Below are 25,826 nucleotides of genomic sequence, written 5' to 3'. Positions count from 1 at the left end.
GTCTCAGCTGCCGGGGGTAGCTTAGACCCTGGAGATCATGATTCGGGCCGGTTTTTCCGGTCCCCAGTCACGTGATGACCGGTATACACCGTATACCGATCATCAAGTTATAGTAAATGACCGCGCCGGTAAAAAATGATTTATCTCCCATCTGGCATGATCAAACATGCCAGATGGGAGATAAATCTTTTTCCCGGTTCCCTCCGGTCCCCTCGGTATCCCCAAAGTGCCCCCCCCGACCCCCAACCCCCTCCCGAAAATCCAAGATGGCCGCGCGCACCGGCGAGCACAGCAGCGCGCCGGCCGCATTTACACTGTTCCTATGGTTTCTGTCGTATGTGCCATAACACATACGACAGAAACCTGCTTCCCAGGCCCTGCCGGGTCCCCCCCTACCCCCCCTGGTGTTCCCCGGTGTCCCCCGGTGTCATACATACCTGTCAGAGCGCTGATCCCCCGCGGCCCCCTCCTCCGGCTCCTTCTCAACAGACGCCGGTCACACGTGCAGAGCAGCTGACAGCTTCCTGTGTTCAGGACGCTGGCTGCTGCTCGGCACACTGCAGCTGTGACCCAGGGAGGGTGGGTGCAGATTCTTTGCACCCACTCTCCTCAAATGGAGGGTCTGCCCTACTAGAAAATGGGGGATACGTTCCCTGAACGTGTCCCCCATATTCTAGAAGGTCCAGAGTCGACGTGGGACGTCCAAATGGATTATAGTGGATTTTTTTTTTTCTTTTCAATAAATTGGTCAATCAGGGAATGTTTTGGGGAGTGTTTTTTCAAATAATTTTTTTTTTGTTGTCAATTTTTTTTTTATTACTGTCAATTAGTTATGTCGGGTATCTGATAGACGCCGTGACATAACTAATTGCTGGGCTTGATGCCAGGTGACATTACACACCTGGTATCAACCCCATTCATTACCCCGTTAGCCAACGCACCAGGGCGCGGGATGAGCTGGGGCGAAGCGCCAGAATTGGCGCATCTAATGGATGCGCCACTTCTGGGGCGGCTGCGGCCTGCTATTTTTAGGCTGGGAAGAGTCCAATAACCATGGCTCTTCCCATCCTGAGAATACCAGACCCCAGCTGTCAGCTTCACCTTGGCTGGTGATCTAATTTGGGGGGACCCCACGTTTGTTTGTTTTTTTTTAATTATTTATTTATAAATAATTAAAAAAAAAAAACAGCTTGGGGAGCCCTCCAAATTGATCACCAGACAAGATGAAGCTGTCAGCTGTGGTTTGCAGGCTACAGCTGTCTGCTTTACCCTAGCTGGCTATCAAAAATAGGGGGGACCCCACGTCATTTATTTTAATTTTTTTTTTTTTTTGGGCTAAATACAAGGCTAGGCATCCTTTAGTGTCACATGAAAGGCACTAAAGGGCGCCAGCTTAGAATATGAAGGGGGGTGGGACGTTATATATGTTTGACATCTATCCATTCATCCATTGTAGCATTTTACGCTGTGTGCCCACAATCAGGGTTTGCAACGTTTTGGGCGCAGAGTGTTTTCCCTGCGTCCATAACGCTGCGTTGTGCAGTAGAAGCACAGTGGCAGGATTTTTAGAAATCCCGTGCCCACTGTGTTTCTTTTCTCCGCAGCATAAATCGACCTGTGGCGCAGCTTCCCGAGCCTCAGCATGTCAATTTATGCTGCGGAGATGAGTGTTCTTTGCAGGTAGAATAGAACTAAAGTCCACAGCAGCCTGAACCCAAATCGTGGGCATGGGCAGCTGCGTTCTCCCGTGGACAACACTCACATTTCTGCAGGAGGCTGACACTGGGTACTAGACGCCGTGTCGCTGGATCATGGCCACATAGCCTAAAGGCTACTTTACACGCTGCGATATCGGTCCCGATATCGCTAGCGTGGGTACCCGCCCCCATCTGTTGTGCGACACGGGCAAATCGCTGCCCGTGCCGCACAACATCGCGCAGACGCGTCACACATACTTACCTGCCCGGCGACGTCGCTGTGACCGGCGAACCGCCTCCTTTCTAAGGGGGCGGTCCGTGTGGCGTCACAGTGACGTCACTGAGCGGCCGCCCAATAGAAGCGGAGGGGCGGAGATGAGTGGCCGGAACATCCCGCCCACCTCCTTCCTTCCTCATAGCGGCCGGGAGGCAGGTAAGGAGAGGTTCCTCGTTCCTGCGGCGTCACACATAGCGATGTGTGCTGCCGCAGGAGCGACGAACTACATCGTTACTGCTGCAGTAACGATAATCGAGAATGGACCCCCATGTCACCGATGAGCGATTTTGCACGTTTTTGCAACGATGCAAAATCGCTCATCGGTGTCACACGCAACGGCATCGCTAATGCAGCCGGATGTGCGTCACCAATTCCGTGACCCTAACGACTCCGCATTAGCGATGTCGCAGCGTGTAAAGCCCCCTTAACAGTGAGAAATTTGTTGCTACAGCAACATTTTTGTGAAGTACCTGTGGATTCAAAATGCTTACTATACTCCTGAATAAAATCCTTGAGGGGTCCAGTTTCCAAAATGAGGTCACTTGTGGGGGGTTTCTGATGTATAGGTGCCCAAGGGGCCCTGCTAATGTGACATGGTGCGCGCAATTTACTTCAACTTTTCCAAAATTCAAATAGTGCTCCTTCCATTCCAAGCCCTCCCATTTATCCAAACAAAGGTTTTTGGCCACATGTGGGGTATCCCTGCGCTCACAAGAAATTAGATAACAACCTGTGGGGTACACGTTTTGTTGTTGCCTCTTGAAAAAGTGAAAAATGTGTCGCTAAATCAACATTTTTGTGAAAAAAATGAAAATTTCAATATGGCAACCTAAGCTTATCAAATTCTGTGAAGTATTCGTGGATTCAAAATGCTCAATATACACCTAGATTAAAGCCTTGAGGGGTCTTATTTACAGAATGGGGTCACTTGTGGTGGACCTCCACTGCTTAGGCACCTCAGGGGCTCTCCTAATGCAACATGGCGTCCGCTATTGATTCCAGCCAATTTTGCAGTCAAATTGCACTCCTTCTCTTCTGAGCCCTGTAGTGTGCCCAAACAGTTGATTTCTACCACATACAAGATATCAACAAACTCAGGAGAAATTGCGCAATAAATTTCATGGTGATTTTTTTCCTGTTACCCTTGTGAAAAAAAAAGCTACCTGGTTGAAGTAACAATTTTGTGGTAAAATTTTATTTTTTTATTTTCATGGCTCAACGTTATAAACTTCTGTAAAGCACCTGGGGGTTCAGGGTACTCACCAAACATCAAGATAAATTCCTTGAGGGGCCTAGTTTCCAATATGGGGTCACTTGTGGTGTTTTTTGCTGTTTACGTACCTTAGGGGTCCTCCAAATGCGACATGGTGCCCGCAATCTTTTTCAGCCAAATTTCCTTTCCAAAATTCAAATATTGCTCCTTCCGTTCCAAGCCCTCCCATTTCTCCAAACAAAGGTTTCAGACCACAAGTGAGGTATCACCGCGCTCATAAAAAAGTGGGTAACAAACATTGGGGTCAAATTTTTGGAATTACCTCTTGAAAAAGTGAAAAAATTGATGCTAAAGCAACATTTTTGAGAAAAAAATGAAAATTTTCAATGTGACAACGTAACGTTATCAAAATCTGTGAAGTACCTGTGGATCCAAAATGCTCACTATACCCCTAGATAGAAGCCTTAAGGGGTCTAGTTTCCAAAATGGTGTCACTTGTGAGGGGTTTCTGCTTTTTAGGTACCTTAGCGTACATGTAAATGCAACATGGTGCCCGCAATCTATTTCAGCCAAATTTGCTTTCCAAAATTCAAATATTGCTCCTTCTGTTCCGAGCCCTCCCATTTGTCCAAACAAAGGTTTCTGACCACATGTGGGGTATTGGCGCGTTCATAAGAAAGTGGGTAACAAGTTTTGGGGTTTATTTTGTTGTGTTATTTCTTCTAAAAGTGAATAAATTTGGGGTAGAGCAACATTTTAGGTAAAATTTTATTTTTTGCTTTTTTTCATTCCACTTTTTTTTAGTTCCTGTGAAGCACCTGAAGGGTTAATAAACTTCTTGGATGTGGTTTTGAGTACTTTGAGGGGTGCTGTTTTGAGAATGGTGTCACTTTTAGGTATTTTCTGTCACTTAGGCCTCTCAAAGTCACTTCAAATGTGATGTGGTCCCTAAAAAAATGGTTTTGTGAATTTTGTTGAAAAAATGGGAAATTGCAGATGAACTTTGACCCCTTCTAACTTCCTAACCCCAAAACATTTTGTTTCAGAAATTGCGCTAATGTAAAGTAGACATGTGGGAAATGTTATTTATTAACTGTTTTGTGTGACATAACTCTCTGGGTTAAGGGCATAAAAATTAAAAGTTTGAAAATTGCAAAATTTTCAAAATTTTCATCAAATTTCCGATTTTTTCACAAATAAAAGCAAAAAATATCGTTCTAAATTTATAACTATCATGAAGTACAATATGTCACGAAAAAACAATGTCAGAATCACCGGGATCCGTTGAAGCGTTCCAGAGTTATGACCTCATAAAGTGACACTGGTCAGAATTGCAAAAAATGGCCTGGGCATTAAGTACAAAACTGGCTTCGTCCTTAAGGGGTTAAAAGATATTGAGGCTTTGGTTTACGATACCCCCACTCAGAATCTGAGTCAGGGGGAATTGGCTGCTGTTCGTACTATGCAGGGTTGGGAGGACACGGTGTTCCGTGAGGCGGACAATTTGGGCAACGTGGTCCTCCTGACCCGGCAGCAGTACGTGCAGGAGTGCCTTAGCCAGTTGTCTGATAGAGCTACCTATACCCCCTTACCTAGTAATCCTATCCATGATTTCAAGAAATCTTTGGTGCGGCTTTTGGGCAAGTATGTAGGCCTGGGTTTCCTCACACAGGCACAGGTGGAGAAGTTAATTATTCCCCCCTACCCCACGAAGCCGTGCTGGTATTGTATACCCAAGATTCATAAGTGCAGGACTGACCCCCCCGGCCGCCCGATAGTGGCTGGTATTGGCTCCTTAACGGAGCCTTTATCGCACTATCTAGATTGGCTGCTGAGACCTTTGCTCAGTCACATTCCCTCATATGTTCGGGATAGTGGGGATTTCCTTGCGCTATTGAAGGGTATAACGTGGCAGCAGGGCTTTCAATTGACATCAATTGATGTGGAGAGCCTGTATACCCGTATCCCTCAGGACTTGGGTGTCCATGCCGTGAGGGAGATGGTGGCGCAGAGTGGGAAGGATGCCTGTTATTGCAATTTTGTGGAGGAGGCCCTAGATTTTGTTCTTGCTAAGAACGCTTTTACTTTCTTGGACCGATGGTACTTGCAGTGCTGGGGTACCGCCATGGGTACCCCTGTCTCATGTGCCATGGCCAATATATTCTTGGGCTCCTTCGAAAGCAAGTACGTGTTTTCGGACACCAATCCCTTTTTGAGATATATTTGCCACTGTTTGAGGTATGTGGACGACATATTCATTGTGTGGGATGGCACGGAGGATTTATTCTCGGATTTTGTGTCACATCTTAACAACTTCAACACAATGAATATGTCTTTCACTTCCTCTTTTGGTGGCGACAACCTCAATTTTTTGGATTTTGAGGTTTCCATCAGGGATGGTACTATTCACACTCAATTGTTCAGGAAACCTACGGCATCCAACTCACTCTTGCATTTTCAGAGCGCACATCCTCTCCATACCAAAATGGCTTTACCTTATGGTCAATTTTTACGGGTACGTAGGGCTAATAGTTCTGAGGGGACTTTTCTCCGGCAGTCATGTGAGTTAAAGGAGAGGCTGCAGCAGAGGGGGTATCCGAATAAATTGATTGATTCTGCTTTTGAGAAGGTGAGATCTGGTGCTTGTTCCCCTGATCTTGAAAGTCCCTCTGTGAAGAGGGTTAGTGATTTGAACAGGTTTGTCTTCAGTTTTCGTTTTGGACCATTGGAACATGTCATACGGAGAACTTTATGTAGGCATTGGCACATCCTGGAGAGGGATCCTACCTTGTGTGAAATGACCAAAGCTAATCCTTTGGTAACTTTCAGGCGATGTAGCAACCTGCAGGATAAACTGGTAAAGAATAGACTTACTAGCCCTGGGATGTGGCTTGATAGATGTTGCCCCCCGGGCAATTACCGATGTGGTAGTTGCAGGTTTTGTAACGTACACCTCACGGGCCAATCCTTGCAAGTTGGCCCGTATTTTCATTTTGTGCGCCAGTTTATCTCTTGCAAGACTAAATTCATTGTCTATGTGATTCTCTGCCCGTGTGGCAGGTTTTACATAGGCAAGACGATTAGGTGTCTATACATCACCTTCAGCAACTTTTGTTACAGGTAGAGGCTAGGTTTATTATTGATTATGGAGCGCAAGGTCCCATGGGGTTAAATGATCGCGTTGATATGTCAGTGTTTTTGTAGATTTCCCTTTTATTTATACCTCTGTGTCTTTCAGTTTCATTTTCATTTTTATTTGTATATGTGTATGTATTTTTTGATTTGGATAAAAATACTTTGTACTGTTGATGTTTATCATGTTACACTGTTGCATGGTATGTTCCATGCATTTAAATTGTATTACATTCTCCATGATTGTTTTTATGTGGCTAGCGACGCACCTGTGAGCTCTCCTTTATAAGGGACGGTGGTGTAGCTCCACACATGGACCCGTGGAAGCCTAATTAGGCGAAACGGCCGTCGTCCGTTGCTTGGGAGCCAGCTCACAGTGCGTCCCCGGCTTTTTACCCTGCACGTTTAAATAAATCCTATTCCTGCACAGTGGATGGAGTGCGGTCCTTCATTCTTTTCTTCAGTTCATCGATACTGTTTAAATCAATTCCAAACAACATATGCTGGAAACCACTATACCAATATTAAACCAGAGGAAAAAAGTGGTATAACTCCATTATAATAAAAACAGTAAATTTTTATTTCAAAAAATTTTTTTTAAAAACATAAACACAAAAATACATAAATTCACAGCAAAAATTCTCAGTAGTGGGTGAGCTGGTACCATGCCGCAATGTATATATGGTTAAGTTCGTACAATAGCAGGTCAGTAATATTGCCGATTGTGTTTTTTTTATGTTTTTAAAAAAAATATTTTTAAATAAAAATGTACTGTTATTATAATGGAGCTATACCACTTTTTTTCTCTGGTTTAGTATATATACTGTGTGTGTGTGTGTGTATATATATACATATATACATATATATATATATATATAATATGTATGTTATATTATATATATATATATATATATATATATATATATATATATATATATATATATATATATATATATAATATGTATGTTATATTATATATATAGATAGATATATATATATATAGATATATATATATATATAATATGTATGTTATATTATATATAGACACACTTATACTCTTTGTGCTTGAAGTCATATCATTAGCCCTGAAACAGCATCTATGTATGAGTAGAGCATTTTTGATAAGGTTTACTTACCGTAACTCATCCAACAAAATATTTCTCTTTTAACACCATACTGATAATTTTTGGAAAGTACCCATATGGAAGCATAAATTAGAAAATTCTTGTCTGCCTGCATCCAACACTAGAGGGAACTTGGGAGCTCACTGTATACTCATGTATACGGGAAGCTCCCCCTAGTGGACGCTTTAGGCGGCCACAATTATATCATTCATTACAGATGTTTTGGAGAACTGAGCTTCTATGTTTATGCTGAGCTATTAAGAATTTTCAGATATTTTTTTACCTATTTGGAAAAGTTTAGGTTTGTGTAAATGTATCCACTTGAAGGAGCATGCCACATAAAATAAAACACTTTCTCAAGCAGTCAGCCATGCACACATCTAATAAAAAAGACAAAGTAGTGACTTTTGTGTTTTTAAAGCACTACTAACTTATCACGTCTAATGATGAGGACTTGCAGATAACCGGGACTAGCGGGTCCATGTTATCTGGTGTTTAAAATTCAGTTCAGGGCCGGATTCCGGTTCCCATATAAGTCTATGGAGACCAGAATCCGGTGAATAAAAATGTTGGTAGAAGGGATAGTGGGATGGGAGCAAGCGCGCTGTATTTACTGAGGCTCCGGGTCGGCTGTACACTGTTCCTGCAGTGACTCTTTCACTTCTGGAGCTGATAACATAGCTTCATTGCATATGTACTGCTTTCCCTGCCCATCGGCCTCTGTGATTGGTTGCAGTCAGACGCGCCCCCACGCTGAGTGATAGCCTGTCTGACGATTACAATCACAGACCCTGTCTGTGGATCTATATCGCACAGTAAAAATAACTAAATATAATATATGGCGTAGTCGTATTATGACAATGGGGACCCGGCTGGCAGCAGTGACATCACTCAGTTCACCGAAGGTCATACCTGGTGTGACGGGGTATGCGGCAGAGCAGTAAGGGACGCCAGGCCAAGGAACAATCCAAAGGGCTTTATTGGAACCACAAAGATAAAGCACCAAACAAATATAAATCCTTAAAGTCTGCAAGGAGTCCACAACAAAACAAAAGATCCAGGGCACCTCCCGGTATTCCAACGCCAGGGAAAATATGGCAATGGTCCTTATATGCATTCCTTGAGTCCAACAGGGTAAACAACAAAACACAATCCCACGTGGCCACTAATCTGCAGTCTGTGACAGTCCATATACAGGCACTAGGATCCAGCCTCAGCTACAGATCCTAGTCCTTCTCCAGCCGAGATCCAACTAACTGACCTAATATGGGTCTCATTGTTCTTCTCTCCTGGATCAGCCCCTTAGGTGGGCAGAAGAGTCCAACTCCGCCTGGACACTTGATACATGAATGGACTTTAGAAGTCCTGGCTCTTTCTTGTTTACCAAGTTGTGGATTGGAGAAGTCCCATGCTGAGAAGATCAAACAATCCCCCACCAGTAGTACATACAGGACAGTCAAGGAGAGACAGACTATTACACCATGAGCAAAGGCGGGGGAGGGACACACTGTTACGCCTGAGTACCTGAGTACCGCACTCTGGTTTAAAGTGCCCGGCACTTTAAGCCAGAGTGCTTCAGGTCACCAGAGTCATACCAGGGGGAACCCAGGTATGACCTTCAGTGAATTGAGTGACGTCACTGCTGCCAGCCGGGTCCACCTTGTCAGTGTTTCCCGCAGCCTGGAGACATCAAACATGTTTTCGGTTTCTCCCGGTTCAGATATAGCAGAGCCAGGACCGTCGTGGGACGTTGTGTCGATTACGGCGGAACTTCAAGGGTCTTTTTGGGGTTAATAACAACGGGGAAGAGAGTGCTGTATTTTATTTCAAATAAAGGATTTTTCTCTGTGTTTGTGTTTATTTTTACTTATACGATTTTGTGATGGGCTTGATGACAGTTGTGCACTGTCATTAACCCCTATTACCCCAATTGCCACCGTACCAGGGCAATCAGGAAAAGCTGGATAAAGCTCCAGAATTGTCACATCTAATGGATGTGATAATTCCAGGGCGGCTGTATCTTAGCCTCGGGGGTCCCAATAACCAAGGGACTCTCCAGGCTGAGAATACCAGCCCCCAGCTGTTGGGCTTTGTCATGGCTGGGTATCAGAATTGGGGGGGACCGCACGCCAGTTTTTAAAATTTATTTATTTAATTTAAAAAAAAAAAATAAACAGCCGCATGCAGTTCCTCTTATTTTGATACACAGCCAAGATAGGCGCATGCCTAGGGACTGCAGCCTGTAGCCGTATGCTTTAACTGTGCTGGGTATCATAATATGGGGGTTTCTATGCAAAATATTTTATTTATTTTTAAACGGCGATACTGACCCGCAGACAGTGCCTGTGATTACCTGCACTCAGACGTTGTCACACAGGCAGGGGGCGCGTCTGACTGCATCCTATCACAGACGCCAGGATGGCCGGTGGATGGGGAAAGCAGCGCATATGGATGAGCAACAATGAGCGGCCTAGGAAGTGAAGGAGAGGCCGCGGGAGTAGTTACAGCCGCGCCGGAGCCTCGGTAAGTATTTTCTTTCTTTTTCCTTTTATTTTTTATTTTTTTACTTTCCTGAGTGCTGGATCCGGATCAATATCTGGAATCCCGGGTCCGGAATTCGGGTACCTTTTAAAACCGTCCGGATCCAGACTTTTATAGTCCGGGTTCGCCCATCACTAATCACGTCCTCTAATAGCTGATAACAGGGAACAATAAATTACAAATGCAGAATAAATGAGGATAAGACAAATTCTATATTTAGCATCCCTTTAACTGATGGGCTAAAGCTAAAATGAATACAGATTAGTATGTGTCAGGACCACACAGCGTTCCTTGTTCTTACCCAGACGCCGGCTCCTCAGACGTAGATAATGTCTTTGGGTTTTACACACATTTCTTGCTGTGTCTCTTCACAACGTCCAATTTTCATGTTCATGTCACAAAATAGCTGGCAGGCCATAAATATCTAGCGGGGAAAGGCGATGTCTATTGCTCACACTACACTGTGATTTCAGAACATCTACAATTCGGAAGCGAGTTCATCAGTGGATCGTAACCGGCAAGGTGCATGGCTCCCAAGTCCCTGTAGATCAGGACATGCATTTCCCAAGGTGACATAGTGTGTTCCCACTAAGTGGCTCCTTCCAGTGCCCGGTTCCCCCTTTTGTAGGATAGTTTGTATTTTCGTGAATCCAATGTATTATAGCTGTACAGGGACAAAATACTTGAATTCACCAACAACATTTTGGTTCTTCCAGACCTTTGTCTCACTGGTATGTACAAGAGATGAAAAAAATGATAAACCGGTGTGTGCAGGGCTTAGGAGTGTAGACAGGAAAGAGGCAAGCATTATGTCACTGTACATCTATAATAACACATAGTTTGTATTTTCATGAATCCAATGTATTATTATAGTTGTACAATGACATAATACTTGAATTCACCAAAAACATTTTAGTTCTCCCAGACCTTTATCTGATTGGTATGTGCAAGAGATAGAAAAAAAAAAAAGATAAACCGGCATGTCCAGGGCTTAGGAGTGTAGACAGGAAAGAGGAAAGCGTTATGTCATTGTACATCTATAATAACACATACAGTACAGACCAAAGGTTTGGACACACCTTCTCATTCAAAGAGTTTTCTTTATTTTCATGACTCTAAAAATTGTAGATTCACATTGAAGGCATCAAAACTATGAATTAAAACATGTGGAATTAAATACTTAAAGTGTGAAACAACTGAAAATATGTCTTATATTCTAGGTTCGTCAAAGTAGCCACCTTTTGCTTTGATTACTACTTTGCACACTCTTGGCATTCTCTTGATGAGCTTCAAGAGGTAGTGACTGGAAATGGTTTTCCAACAGTCTTGAAGGAGTTCCCAGAGATGCTTAGCACTTGTTGGCCCTTTTGCCTTCACTCTGCGGTCCAGCTCACCCCAAACCATCTCGATTGGGTTCAGGTCTGGTGACTGTGGAGACCAGATCATCTGGCGTAGCACCCCATCACTCTCCTTCTTAGTCAAATAGCCCTTACACAGCCTGGAGGTGTGTTTGGGGTCATTGCCCTGTTGAAAAATAAATGATTGTCCAACTAAACGCAAACCGGATGGAATAGCACGCCGCTGCAAGATGCTGTGGAAGCCATGCTGGTTCTGTATGCCTTCAATTTTGAATAAATCCCCAACAGTGTCACTAGCAAAGCCCCCCCACACCATCACACCTCCTCCTCCATGCTTCATGGTGCGAACCAGGCATGTAGAGTCCATCCGTTCACCTTTTCTACAAAGACACGGTGGTTGGATCCAAAGATCTCAAATTTGGACTCATCAGACCAAAGCACAGATTTCCACTGGTCTAATGTCCATTCCTTGTGTTCTTTAGCCCAAAAAAGTCTCTTCTGCTTGTTGCCTGTCCTTAGCAGTGGTTTCCTTGCAGCTATTTTACCATGAAGGCTGCTGCACAAAGTCTCCTCTTAACAGTTGTTCTAGAGATGAGAAGGTGTGTCCAAACCTTTGGTCTGTACTGTCGTTTGTATTTTCATGAATCCAATGCATTATTTTAGCTGTACAGTGCTAGAATACTTGAATTCACCAACAACACTTTGGTCCTCCTCTGGGACCTTTACCTTTTTTGGTGTGTGCAAGAGGTGAAAAAAAGATAAATTGGAGTGTCCAGGGCTTAGGAGTGTGGACAGGAAAGAGGCAACTGTAGATCTATAATAATACATAAGATTAATGATGAAGCTCAATAGATTGCTTGTATTATCAGTGCCGTGGTTTAGTCAAAAAGCTTGTGAGTTGGGAATTCCTCCCTTTCCCATCTGTACTTGCCTATCATTTGCGTTATGAGCCAACCATAATTTAATAGATATGTCTTATTGATATGCCATCACTTTGAGTTGAGAGTTTGGAAAATCCTCTTAAATCTGCCTGGCTTTTCATTTTCTTATTATACTGATTTCTAATGCACACATCTATATTCTCTTTAAAGAGTACCTGACATGAGGTGAAAAGTGGCCAGTTTTTGCTCATTTTATTCCCGCTGCTCCCCTGAATATTCTCTCCTTTGTTTTTTGTAAATCCGCCTTACGACTACAGAGATACATGCCTTTTCCTTTTATGGTCTTTACTAAGGGGCGTGGCTTTTGGGGCAATAATGCTGAGCAGCCTAAAGACACGCCCCCGAGGATCCTATGAGCCAGATCCCCTCAGTAAAGGCTATAAAAATCAGCACTAAATAAAAAAAGACCATATTTCTAGTACAGTATGGTAGTTTTACAGAAAAACAAAAACCGGAATACTAAGTGGGAATAATTATAATATAGCAAAAATGGGACACTTTTCTCCTAGTGATTAGTCCTTATTAAAATAAATTTTTAATTAAAATGTTGTTAGTGATATCACATATGATATTCCTATCATTGGGGTTCGTCCTCGGAGATGAATACCGATCCTGTGAATGAAAGGTTGCATCACTGATTGCGCTGTAAATCCTTCTCTGTTTTTCATACTCTGTGCGACCATATTTCCAATGAAACGGGGCTCTCCTGAGCCTGTTCTTGGAATCAGTTGGGGCCCAGCAGTGGTCCCGACTATGAATAACCAGCCATCTCTTGTACTCCGTACAAATAGGGTGTGGCCCCCTTCTCAGTGAGCTGGGCATTTCATCTGCAGTGCTTCCCATGGCTTGGAGTCCATATTCAGGACCCAGTCACTCTCTGCCCATATTCAGATCGACGTCTGTTCTGACCCATGGTAAGGTTTTGATATTCAAGAGTATAGGTACCGTTCCAATTTAGGTACACCTTGTTGCAGTGGGATGGCTTTACGCTTTTTTGATCAAAAATAGTGTTTAATAAGTACCCTATGTTAATTTATATGCACTATTGCATTTTACTTATTAACAGCAGGGCCAGGGTATATCTCCATATTATTATTAATTAGAGTTTTGTTTCGTCTTGTCTCTGCATGCTTTCATTTCCAGCTTTTTTATTTATTTTCTATCGTCTTACTTCCTTTTTATTCTTCCTTCCTTCCCTCCTTCTTTCCTTCCTTCCCTTCCTCCTTTCCCTCCCTTTTCTATCGTCTCACTTCCTTTTTATTCTTCCTTTCTTTCTTTCTTTCTTTCTTTCCTTCCTTCCTTCCATCCTTCCTTCCATCCTTCCTTCCCTCCCTTCCTTCCTTCCCTCCCTTCCTTCCTTCCCTCCCTTCCTTCCTTCCCTCCCTTCCTTCCCTCCCTTCCTTCCCTCCCTTCCTTCCTTCTCACCTTCCTTTCCTTCCTTCCTTCCTTCCTTTCCTTCCTTCCTTCCTTTCTTCCTTCCTTCCTTCCTTCCTTTCTTCCTTCCTTTCTTCCTTCCTTCCTTTCCTTCCTTTCCTTCCTTTCCTTCCTTTCCTTCCTTTCCTTCCTTTCCTTTCTTTCCTTTCTTTCCTTCCTTTCCTTCCTTTCCTTCCTTTCCTTCCTTTCCTTCCTTTCCTTCCTTTCCTTCCTTTCCTTCCTTTCCTTCCTTTCCTTCCTTTCCTTCCTTTCCTTCCTTCCTTCCTTCCTTTCCTTCCTTTCCTTCCTTTCCTTCCTTCCTTTCCTCCTTCCTTTCCTCCTTCCTTCCTTTCCTTCCTTTCCTTCCTTCCCCTCCTTCCTTCCCCTCCTTCCTTCCTTCCTTCCTTCCTTACTTCCTTCCCTTTCTTTCCTTTCCTTTTGTTTTCCATTTCATACCTATCCTTTCTCCAGTCCTAGTCTGGTTTATTCCTTCTCTTCTTTTCCCTGTGTTGTGTGCCCCATTAATCTTTTTTGTTCCGTACTTTCTCCCTTCCTTTCTTCCTTTTTTCCCTCCCTCCCTTCCTTCCTTCCTTTCTTCCCTCCCTCCATCTCTTCCTTCCTTTCCTCCCTTCCTTTCCTCCATCCCTTCCTTCCCTTCCTTTCCTTTCCATTTCATACCTTTCCTTTTTCCAGTCCTAGTCTGATTTATTCCTTCTCTTCTTTTCCCTGTATTGTGAGCCCCATTAATCTTTTTTGTTCCGTACTTTCTCCCTTCCTTTCTTCCTTATTTTTTTATTTTTTTTCTCCCTTTCCTTTGCTTTCTTTCTCTCTTTCTTTACATCATTTGTTACTTCCCCTATTTCCTTTCTTTCGTTTTGATTTACTTTTATGTTTCTTCATTTTCTATTGTCTTCCTATCCTAACTTTTTCTTTCTTCCTTCTCCTTCCTCTATTTTATGATCTTTTCCTTTTATTTTTCCTTATTCTTCCATTTTCTTTCCTTTCTATTAACTTTGCTTCACTTCATTCCTCCTCTTTATTTCTTAACTAACTTTAATTTCCTTTCTTCTTTCCTTCTTTTTTCACTTTTTTTCATTTCCTACTCTTTCAGATGGCTCCTCCTGTGGGTTTTTTTTTACGCTAATTACTTCATTTAGTATCTGGAACGGCTTAATGTAATGTTACCTGTTTTATGCATAAATTTGAGAAACAATGAGAACTTAACAAATAGTAATAATATTTCATTTTATTTCATCTTCATTTATTCAGCACTAAATGGAAAAGGCAACAGGTCTATCTCCTTGTGATTTAGCACCATAGAACAAAAGTGGTTCTTCATAATTGAAAAAAAAAAAAAAAATGTGGTTGTCTTCTTCCAAAAACAGAGCCAACTCGTTTTCTTGTTGTATGGGGATATTGCCAGACAAGGCCATTCATTATCTGTCTCCTTGATATTCAGTTTCCAGCCTGATTCATGATTTAGATTTGTTTTTTGTGAGTGTCTCTCCTTGTAATATAGGCTGGATGTGATGTCTGTGTATATCCAGGGTGCAGCTGCGTTCATTAGTTCATATACATCAACATAGCTTCTATCCTGCAATTATTTCCTCTCCTTGTAATATAGGCTGTGTGTGTCTCTCCATGTAATATAGGCTGGATGTGAGGTCTGTGTATATCCAGGGTGCTGCTGCGTTCATTAGTTCATATGCATCAGCACAGTTTCTATCCTGCACTTATTTCCTCTCCCTGTAATATAGGCTATCTGTGTGTCTCTCCCTGTAATATAGGATGGATGTGATGTCTCTGTATATCCATCGTGCAGCTGTGTTCATTAGTTCATATGCATCAACACAGCTTCTATCCTGCACTTATTTCCTCTCCCTGTAATATAGGCTATCTGTGTGTCTCTCCCTGTAATATAGGATGGATGTGATGTCTCTGTATATCCATCGTGCAGCTGTGTTCATTAGTTCATATGCATCAACACAGCTTCTATCCTGCACTTATTTCCTCTCCATGTAATATAGGCTGTGTGTGTCTCTCCCTGTAATATAGGCTGGATGTGATATCTGTGTATATCCAGGGTACTGCTGCGTTTATTAGTTCATATGCATCAGCACAGCTTCTATCCTGCACTTATTTCCTCTCCCTGTACTTTCTTCTTTCTCTATTGGCTCTGCCCTCTTTCAAATCCTTTCTTCCCTCTCCATGCTGTGGATATCTGTATATCACCTTCTCCTCCTGCCTCTATCTCTAACACTGAGAGAAGGGAGGGTAGAGCAGAGAGAACTGTCAGGTATAATGACTCTGGCTTGAATTATTTGGGATGTCACTCAGCTTGATAAAGGACTTCCAGAAACTGTGCAGAAGGAAAATGGTTGAAATGTTTTAATGAAGGCAAGTTGTTAGTTTTTAGGAAGCAAATGAGCAATAAAACCTGTCCATGTGACCGTGTACATTGCCTTTAAACGTGTTTGTGGTCTGATTTCCTCGTCTTCTTCCTTCCAGCGGGCTTGGTATGGCAGTGAGAATGAGTTCTACCTCCTGCAGTTCACACTCACCGTGCGCTCCTTGTTTTATATAAGTTACTGCCTGGAATACAGCAATCTCCAATCAAGTGACAAATCCGCCTTCTCTTTACCCTCATTGCTGCTGTACGTTTTTTATTACCCCCTCTTCCACAACGGTCCCATTATCACCTACGATGACTTCACTAAACAGGTACGTGCCTGAATATAAAAGCCATCACTTTACCATTGTACTAATGAACTCCTTCACTAGGCAACTGGATCAGAACCGGGAATGGGAAAGTGCACCGGATCATTAAATTGGGAAAACCCATATACTTATCCCAGTACTTTACAGTGTAGATGGAACATGTTGGATTTTTTACCTTCCTAATACTTTTTTTTCAGATTTTTTTTTTATTTATGCAAACTTCCCAAACTAATAAATCAGCCATAATATTAATGCTGGGGCTTCATGGTGACTTTAGCAGTTACTCACATCATTCTGGTAGCATAATGTTAATAAATGGGACTGCGCTGCACAATCAGAACTTGTGGATCATAACGCTGCTCCAGTCACTAATGTTATGCTGTGATGTAGTAGCAGCATCACACAATATTTTGGCCTCTCGTTATGTTGCCATCTAGCCCCAGTCTAAAACTACTGACAAGGAAAGCGAATGACATTGATTTCTTGACAATGGCCCCTGAGAAGGAGTGGAACATATAAGGCAACAAGTGACCGGTTAGTTCTTACAGAGGACCTGTCACTTGCTCTAAAAATCTCTGATTCTGCCACTCTTTTCTGGTTTTGTTCTGTGTTGCTCCGTTACACACATATTCACATTTGTTTCTTTTGGAGCCCAGTATGTGAAATCTCTGCTTTGCAGACCAACTGCAAATTTATTCAGTCTTCTCCTTCCGAGTCTTGTCTTTCCGAGTATTCTCTTTCCGAGTATTCTCTTTCCGTGTCTTCTCTTTCCGTGTCTTCTCTTTCCGTGTCTTCTCTTTCCGTGTCTTCTCTTTCCGTGTCTTCTCTTTCCGTGTCTTCTCTTTCCGTGTCTTCTCTTTCCGTGTCTTCTCTTGCCGTGTCTTCTCTTGCCGTCTCTTCTCTTGCCGTGTCTTCTCTTTCCGTGTCTTCTCTTTCCGAGTTTTCTCTTTCCGAGTTTTCTCTTTCCGTGTCTTCTCTTTCCGTGTCTTCTCTTTCCGTGTCTTCTCTTTCCGTGTCTTCTCTTTCCGTGTCTTCTCTTTCCGAGTCTTGTCTTTCCGAGTTTTCTCTTTCCGTGTCTTCTCTTTCCGTGTCTTCTCTTTCCGTGTCTTCTCTTTCCGTGTCTTCTCTTTCCGTGTCTTCTCTTTCCGTGTCTTCTCTTGCCGTGTCTTCTCTTGCCGTGTCTTCTCTTTCCGAGTCTTGTCTTTCCGAGTCTTGTCTTTCCGAGTCTTGTCTTTCCGAGTCTTGTCTTTCCGAGTCTTGTCTTTCCGAGTCTTCTCTTTCCGTGTCTTCTCTTTCCGTGTCTTCTCTTTCCGTGTCTTCTCTTGCCGTGTCTTCTCTTTCCGTGTCTTCTCTTTCCGTGTCTTCTCTTTCCGAGTTTTCTCTTTCCGACTTTTCTCTTTCCGAGCCTTCTCTTTCCGAGCCTTCTCTTTCCGAGCCTTCTCTTTCCGAGCCTTCTCTTTCCGAGCCTTCTCTTTCCGAGCCTTCTCTTTCCGAGCCTTCTCTTTCCGAGCCTTCTCTGCCCGAGCCTTTTCTGTCCGAGCCTTTTCTGTCCGAGCCTTCTCTGTCCGAGCCTTCTCTGTCCGAGCCTTCTCTGTCCGAGCCTTTTCTTTCCGAGCCTTCTCTGTCCGAGCCTTCTCTGTCCGAGCCTTCTCTGTCCGAACCTTCTCTGCCCGAGCCTTCTCTGCCCGAACCTTCTCTGCCCGAGCCTTCTCTGCCCGAGCCTTCTCTGTCCGAGCCTTCTCTGTCCGAGCCTTCTCTGTCCGAGCCTTCTCTGTCCGAGCCTTCTCTGCCCGAGCCTTCTCTGTCCGAGCCTTCTCTTTCTGAGTCTTCTCGTCTGAGTTTTCTTTTTCTGAGTCCTCTTTGAGAGCATGTGTGCTTTCACCCTTCCTTCCCAGATACTGCCAATCACAGTTCAGGATCTGCTTTGGCAAGTCTAGTACTATCAGATGCTGCTGAGCTGTGATTGGCAGCATCTGGGAGAAACAAGCTAAAACAAACGCCCCTAGAGAAGACTTGCTGAAGCTGAGACGCATACACCCGGCTTCTGAGGCACACTGACGCTGTTGAACTGAGCCGCTCGCATGCGCTACATTTACAGGAACTGACGGTGACACCAGCTCGTGGAAATCATGTTAACATGCCCACAGGGGTGTGATAATACGGAAAGAGGGCTGACGACTAGTCTGAAGAAACAAAACCCCATCAACTAGTCAAGGCCCTAATTTGCATACCGAAAACAGATGTAATAAATGTTCTTTTTACACACTGATTTTAGAGAATGATGTTATATACAGCTGGTTAAGTAAATAATTTTGACATGCATATGTAAATGCTGCTGGCTTGGAGGGCATAAGGGACCTCTTTAAAGTTGATGTATTAGAAATAGGAAAAATGGAAAATGGGAATGAAACTCACAAAGGGACAAATAGTGATGACTAGGCGACTATGTCAGGACATCTCCAAAAACAATAGGCCAAAAGTGGTGTAAGGGAGGATGTCACACTAGGTACAGGGAAGTACCAAGTGCATGGTGAAAGGGAAGGGAAACCCTGTGTCTAGGAAAGGGGAAGATGGTGACACCTGAACGATCCTACTGCTGCTCCCTGGGGTCCCTCACCACCCTAGATAGGTTCCTATGTGCCGAGCCGGATACCTCACCCTAGGTTTCCCTAGTGCTGGGCCCTAAATAGGGAACGAGTGGGATTAGCTCTTTGTTAACCACACTAAACACTAGAGAAAACACAAGGAGGACACACTGGGTGAAAAGCATGAGCTACTTCTTTTTAGATGACTCAGGTAGGAGTTAAGCAGAGTTTTCAGCAACGATACGACAGAGGAGTACAAACCAGCTGCTTGCAACCTAGGCTTGAAGAAACTGAAAATATCAACAGCACCAGTCCAAAGCAAGGAAGGGGTATATAAACACTGAGGGAATACTGATGATCAGGAGCTGGGTGGAAGCTGAGCTCCTGCTGGGTCCAAAATAGAGAGAGATGAATCCAGCAGGAAAGCTACCTATTACAATGAATACTGACAGCAGGAACAATGGAAGGTCAGGAAGTATTCTGCGCAGCCAAAAACTGTGACCTTCTGTGGCCAGAAACCACATGACTGTCTGTCACACACTGTGACAGCGGACAGCCGGATCATGGGTGCCAAAGGGCCATTGATGCCCATCTCGTCCCATTCTACAGGAGAGGTACTGTAGCACAGATTGGTGAAAAGATACTTCCGACTCTGATAGAAAAGTGTCTTGGCTTGTTGTGGATGAGTCTTTCTAGCGTCATAGTGCAGAATATTAGGCGGGCTGATCGGTGTATACTAATATAATATAGTCTACACTGTGTGCAGAATTATTAGGCAAATGTGTATTTTGATCACAGGATACTTTTTATACATGTTGTCCTACTCCAAGCTGTATAGGCTGAGATCCAACTATCAATTAAGTAACTCAGGTGATGTGCATCTCTGTAATGAGGAGGGGTGCGGTGTAATGACATCAACACCCTATATAAGGGGTGCTTAATTATTAGGCAACTTCCTTTCCTTTGGCAAAATGGGTCAGAAGAGAAATTTGTCGGGCTCTGAAAAGTCCAAAATTGTGAGATGTCTTGCAGAGGGATGCAGCAGTCTTGAAATTGCCAAACGTTTGAAGCGTGATCACCGAACAATCAAGCGTTTCATGGCAAATAGCCAACAGGGTCGCAAGAAGCGTGTTGGGCAAAAAAGGCACAAAATAACTGCCCATGAGTTGAGGAAAATCAAGCGTGAAGCTGCCAAGATGCCTTTTGCCACCAGTGTGGCCATATTTTAGAGCTGCAACGTTACTGGAGTATCAAAAAGCACAAGGTGTGCCATACTCAGGGACATGGCCAAGGTGAGGAAGGCTGAAAAACCACCACCTCTGAACAAGAAACATAAGAAAAAACGTCAAGACTGGGCCAAGAAATATCTTTAGGCTGATTTTTCCAAGGTTTTATGGACTGATGAAATGAGAGTGACTCTTGATGGGCCAGATGGATGGGCCAGAGGCTGGATCAGTAAAGGGCAGAGAGCTCCACTCCGGCTCAGACGGCAGCAAGGTGGAGGTGGGCACTGGTATGGGCTGGTATCATCAAAGATGAACTTGTGGGACCTTTTTGGGTTGAGGATGGAGTAAAGCTCAACTCCCAGACCTACTGCCAGTTTCTGGAAGACAACTTCTTCAAGCGGTGGTACAGGAAGAACTCGGTATCATTCAAGAAAAACATGATTTTCATGCAGGACAATGCTCCATCACATGCATCCAACTACTCCACAACGTGGCTGGCCTGTAAAGGTCTAAAAGATGAAAAAATAATGACATGGCCCCCTTGTTTACCTGATCTGAACCCCATAGAGAACCTGTGGTCCCTCATAAAATGTGAGAACTACAGGGAGGGAAAACAGTCCACCTCTGGGAACAGTGTCTGGAGGCTGTGGTGGCTGCTGCACGCAATGTTGACCGTAAACAGATCAAGCAACTGACAGAATCTATGGATGGAGGCTGCTGAGTGTCATCATAAAGAAAGGTGGCTATATTGGGCACTAATTTTTTGGGGTTTTGTTTTTGCATGTCAGAAATGTTTATTTCTAAAGTTTGTGCCGTTATATTGGTTTACCTGGTGAAAATAAACAAGTGAGATGGGAATAGATTTGATTTTTTTTATTTAGTTGCCTAATAATTCTGCACAGTAATAGTTACCTGCACAAACAGATATCCTCCTAAGATAGCCAAATCTAAAAATCACCACTCCAACTTCCAAAATATTAAGCTTTGATATTTGAGTCTTTTGGGTTGATTGAGAACATAGTTGTTGATCAATAATAAAAAAAATCCTCTAAAATACAACTTGCCCAATAATTCTGCACACGGTGTATATACATTACACATGATATTTTGGGAACCATGCTGGTACTTACAGGCCCCAATCCGCCCCAATGACTCCATGTAAGAGCGTATATCTTATATCAGTATTCGGTGCCACTGATGCCGGTGGCTCGATCTGCCGCCATGTCACAAGCCTTTCACATTGGCGCCGCTCCCGGCTGCACGTAACTAATACTTTCTGCTCTTTTTCTAGACGTGTTGCTATGGCAAATAATTTCATATACATTTCTAATGTGACACAAGTAAGTGTGGGTGTAAGTAATGTATCCAGCGTGAGAGAACGTTCCGTTGTATCACTTCACATCGTGCAGAATGACATACCGCCGGGGTGCACGCTCCCTCCGCGGGAGCTGCCTGTGTAATGCGGTATAATTACACTCTGCATTTATTAAAGGAAGAAAAAAAGCTTCATGTTATTTTTAAGAAATCCACACTCCAGAGGACGTAGTAACACCTCCGCTGGTGTTATGGCCTCACGTGATAGGTTTTGTGCTCTTACAAGTTGGTCTCAGTTGTATCTTTATGCCCGAGGCTGAGCGCACGAACAGAAGGAAAGTCGCAACGCTGGGGACTTGGCTTCTTGTGGTTGTCAGTTTCACAAATGGCAAAAAAAGGAGCAAAAAGTTAGGGCTATGTTCATAAACAGTTTTTCCACTTAGATTTTTTTTTTTGCTGAAAAAATCCACTTTAAAAAAATCTATCTTTTATTGGAGCGGCGTCTGGTGTTTCTGATGCATATTTTGGATAGAGCATTTTTTTTTGTTGTTTCCATTTATTCAGTACTTAAATTTGGAGCAATTTCTTGTTTTCTTTTTCCAAGAGGAAAAACTTCCAGATTTGATATGTTGCTGCTTATTTCTTATTGAAGCGACTAGGGAATGTTCTGACTTCTGCCTCTGTCGCTATATGGCGCTGCATTTAACATTAGTGTGGCTGGGACTTGTGGTGCCTCCCAGACAGCGGATCCATGTTTTTCTGCAGAGTGCTGATTATTAGTTGGAACCATCTCTCCGCTGTGATACTTGGGTGGATTAAACCCATAGTAGTCTTCTATAAGCTATAATTTGTTGGATTCCTGTTTTGTTTAGCGCTGTATCTTGATTTTCTCTTAGGGGTACTTTGCACGTTGCGACATCACTAGCATCGGCTAGTGATGCCGAGCGCGATAGTCCCCGCCACCGTCGCACATGCGATATCTTGTGATAGCTGCCGTAGTGAATATTATCGCTACGGCAGCTTCACATGCACTTACCTGCCCTGCGACATCGCTCTGTCCGGTGACCCGCCTCCTTCCTAAGGGGGCGGGTCGTGTGGCGTCACAGCGATATCACACGGCAGGCGGCCAATAGAAGCGGAGGGGCGGAGATGAGCGGGATGTAAACATCCCGCCCACTTCCTTCCGCATAGCCGGTGGACGCAGGTAAGGAGATGTTCCTCGCTCCTGCGGCTTCACACACAGCGATGTGTGCTGCCTGCAGGAACGAGGAACAACATCGTATCTCCTATTGGTGCGACATTATGAAAATGACCGACGCTACACAGATCACCGATTTACAATGCTTTTGTGATCGTTTATTGGCGCATCTAGGCTTTACACGTTGCAACGTCGTTACCGGCGCCGGATGTGCGTCACTTTCGATTTGACCCCGACAATATCGCAGTAGCGATGTCGCAGCGTGCAAAGTACCCCTTAGCGTCTGATTTTGGCTTGTATTTTTGACTACCCAACTGTCTCACAATTCTTTTCCTGACCTTCACTTCCTGGTTTTGACTCTGCATCACAACTTTTCTCTGCCAACGTATTCTACTGACCGGCAGCTACTCCATGGACACAACCTCAAGAGGCTCTACTTAAAGGGACTCTGTCAGCAGGTTTCTGCAGTGTAATCTGAAAACAGCATGCTGCAAGAGTTAACACTTAACTCTGCCCTGTGTGTCTTATCTCAGTCTTTTTTTGTTTATCTGCAATGTTAGTTTAAGCTTTTTATCTTTATCATTAGTGGGTCTCAGCAGCATGTGATCTCTAGTCTGACTCTGCCCCCTTCTTTGATTAGCAGCTTCTGTCTATGGAAATATGTACTGAAAGCCTGGTGTGGGTCTCTCTGTGCAGCTCTCCCAGCACTGCTACATACAAAATCTAAAATCTTTATCATTAGTGGGTCTCAGTAGCACATAATTTGTTACTCACCTTGGTCTCCTGCTTTGTTTAGCCTTGTATCTTTATTTTCTCTTAGCGTCTGATTTTGGCTTGTTTTGTTTTGACTACCCAATGTCTCACATTTGTTTCCCTGACTTTCACTTCCTGGATTTGACTCTGCATCACAACATTTCTCTGCCAACTCACTCCACTGGCCAGTAGCTACTCCATGGGCACAACGCAAGGGATGTGTCCATTGCAGTTTTCTGCAATGTAAGCTGAAGACCGCATGCTGCAAAAGTTAAAACAGAGAATTCATCCCTGCATGTCTTATCTCAGTCTTTTTTCGTTTACCCACAATGTTAGTTTAAGCCTCTTATCTTTATCATTAGTGGGTCTCAGCAGCATGTGAGCTCTAGTCTGACTCTACCCCCTTCTTTGATTAGCAGCTTCTATCTATGGAAATATGCATTGAAAGCCTGGTGTGGGCGGGGGCAGCTCTCCCAGCAGTGCTACATACAAAATCTAAAATATTTCATTGTGTCAGAACGGCTGTAAACAATAATCTAAGTGATACATTGTTGAACTCAGGGCCTCTTTGCCTAAATTATGCTGCTCTTAGATGAGGGAGCAAAAACCTGCTGATAGATTCCCTTTAAGAGTACATGCCCACGATCAGGACCCTCTGTATCCTGGATGCGGCCGTTCCTGACCCGCAGGGCCGCGAGTCTCCACCGCAGGAGGCTGCAGCTGCTCGTGCCCACGATCCGGGCTCAGGCTGTTGCGGTCTCTCTCTTCTGTTTTCCCTGCGAAGAACGCTTGTGTCTCCACTGCAAATAATTGACATGCGGCGGCTCAGAAAGCAGCACCGCAGGTCATTGTTTGCTGCAGAAAAACAAGCACAGTGGGCATGGGATTTCTAGAAATCCCATCCATTGTGCTTGTACTGTACAACGCAGCATTTTGGACGCAGCTGAAGCGTGAAAAGTGATCATGGGCACACACCCTAAGTCCTCCCTGTACAAGGGTTAAAGAGCAATGGCCATTATCTTCATTTGTACCTGCTAAGTGAAGTGGTTTGTGCTAAACATGTGCACAGAAGCCCTTTTCAGAGCTGTTAGGCTACTTTCACACATCCGGTTTTAGCAGTGCGGCTCAATCCGGCTGTGAAACCAATGCAACGGATGCGGTGAAAACACCGCAGCCTTTGCATAAGTTTTTACATGCGGCCCGTCCGTTTTTTTCCGGTTGCGGCACGCTACTGAGCATGCACAGTGGAAAAAAACGCATGCGGCGACCGGATGCGTTTTTTTCCACATCGCGCCACATCCGGCGTCCATAGGCATGCATTGAAAAGTGTGCCGCAGCGGCTGGATGCGGCGCGATGCGGGTTTTTTTGCCGGAGCAAAAAACGTTGCAGGGAACGTTCTATCCGGCCGCGGCATCGGCTAAATCTGCCGCATGCGGCAAAAACCGGACCGAACGCAAGCCCCTGCGGCACAATACGGCACTAATGTAAGTCTATGCAAAGAAAACCGCAACCGGCGTAAAAAAAAACGGTTGCGGTTTTTCTGCAGAATACCGTATTGTGCCACAGAGCAAAAACCGGATGTGTGAAAGTAGCCTTAGGGTACATACACACAATTTGGGTTTGCAGTGTTTTGGATGCAGCACCCAGTTTATCTAGCAGAAGATACACAGCACTGTGGCTCCGTCATTCTCGGGGGATAGAATATTCTACACAGATGCCAATGCTTTATCAGACAGAAAATACTTCTTTAACTCTGTTTATTCGGGTGGTTTTGAAGGGTATAAAGGTATATGAAAAGGAACATCAGCGTTCTTCAGCCTCCGTCGTGGGGCACTGCCCCGGCTATTCGAGGTAATAGATTACCTGTCAGTTTATTACTCCTAGGCAGTTTTGCTGTACAGGAGTAAATGGATCATATTGGGAATTTTCCTACTGAGACTTAAATGGTAAAAGTTTAATAAAGAGTATCTGCAGTGTCAGAAGTTTTTTAATATGAAGAAGCGGCCCTGGTCCTGAGACATCCAGTAACAGCTCAAATATAATCACTAAGGTCCGCATGAGAATATGTACAGCGTGGTGTAAGGGTCCATGTTAAAATTATTACAGGACGTAGAATAACTTTATACTGAGCAGTAAACATCATTAACAAAAAAAAAAAACAAACCCCACAAAATCAAATTGTTCCTCACAAACTTAATAAAAGTTGCGCAATAATTTCATGGAAAACTAAAAACCAAAAAGGCAAAAATTCTGCAGCCTTTAGGGTCCTGTTACACGTAGCGACGCACCAGCGATCTGACCAGCACTCCAACCTGGCAGTGATCGCTGGAGCGTC

At 43.8% G+C, this 25,826-nt stretch overlaps 1 protein-coding gene across 7 annotated transcripts in view; it reads left to right on the top strand.

Moving 5' to 3' along the window:
• HHAT (hedgehog acyltransferase) overlaps positions 1-25,826 on the top strand; it is a 407,838-nt gene that overhangs the window by 110,762 nt on the left and 271,250 nt on the right. For all 7 annotated transcript variants that reach the window (XM_075339171.1, XM_075339170.1, XM_075339169.1 and 4 more), the window contains one exon: positions 16,205-16,417. In XM_075339171.1, the coding sequence (XP_075195286.1) occupies positions 16,205-16,417 (213 nt within the window). The remainder of the gene's footprint in view (positions 1-16,204; positions 16,418-25,826) is intronic.

The sequence above is a fragment of the Anomaloglossus baeobatrachus genome, chromosome 3 (genome assembly GCF_048569485.1).
Source record: "Anomaloglossus baeobatrachus isolate aAnoBae1 chromosome 3, aAnoBae1.hap1, whole genome shotgun sequence".
In the NCBI taxonomy this organism is placed as follows: Eukaryota; Metazoa; Chordata; class Amphibia; order Anura; family Aromobatidae; genus Anomaloglossus; species Anomaloglossus baeobatrachus.
Note: the sequence above shows the minus strand (reverse complement) of the source record. Positions and strands in the feature narration are given on the sequence as shown.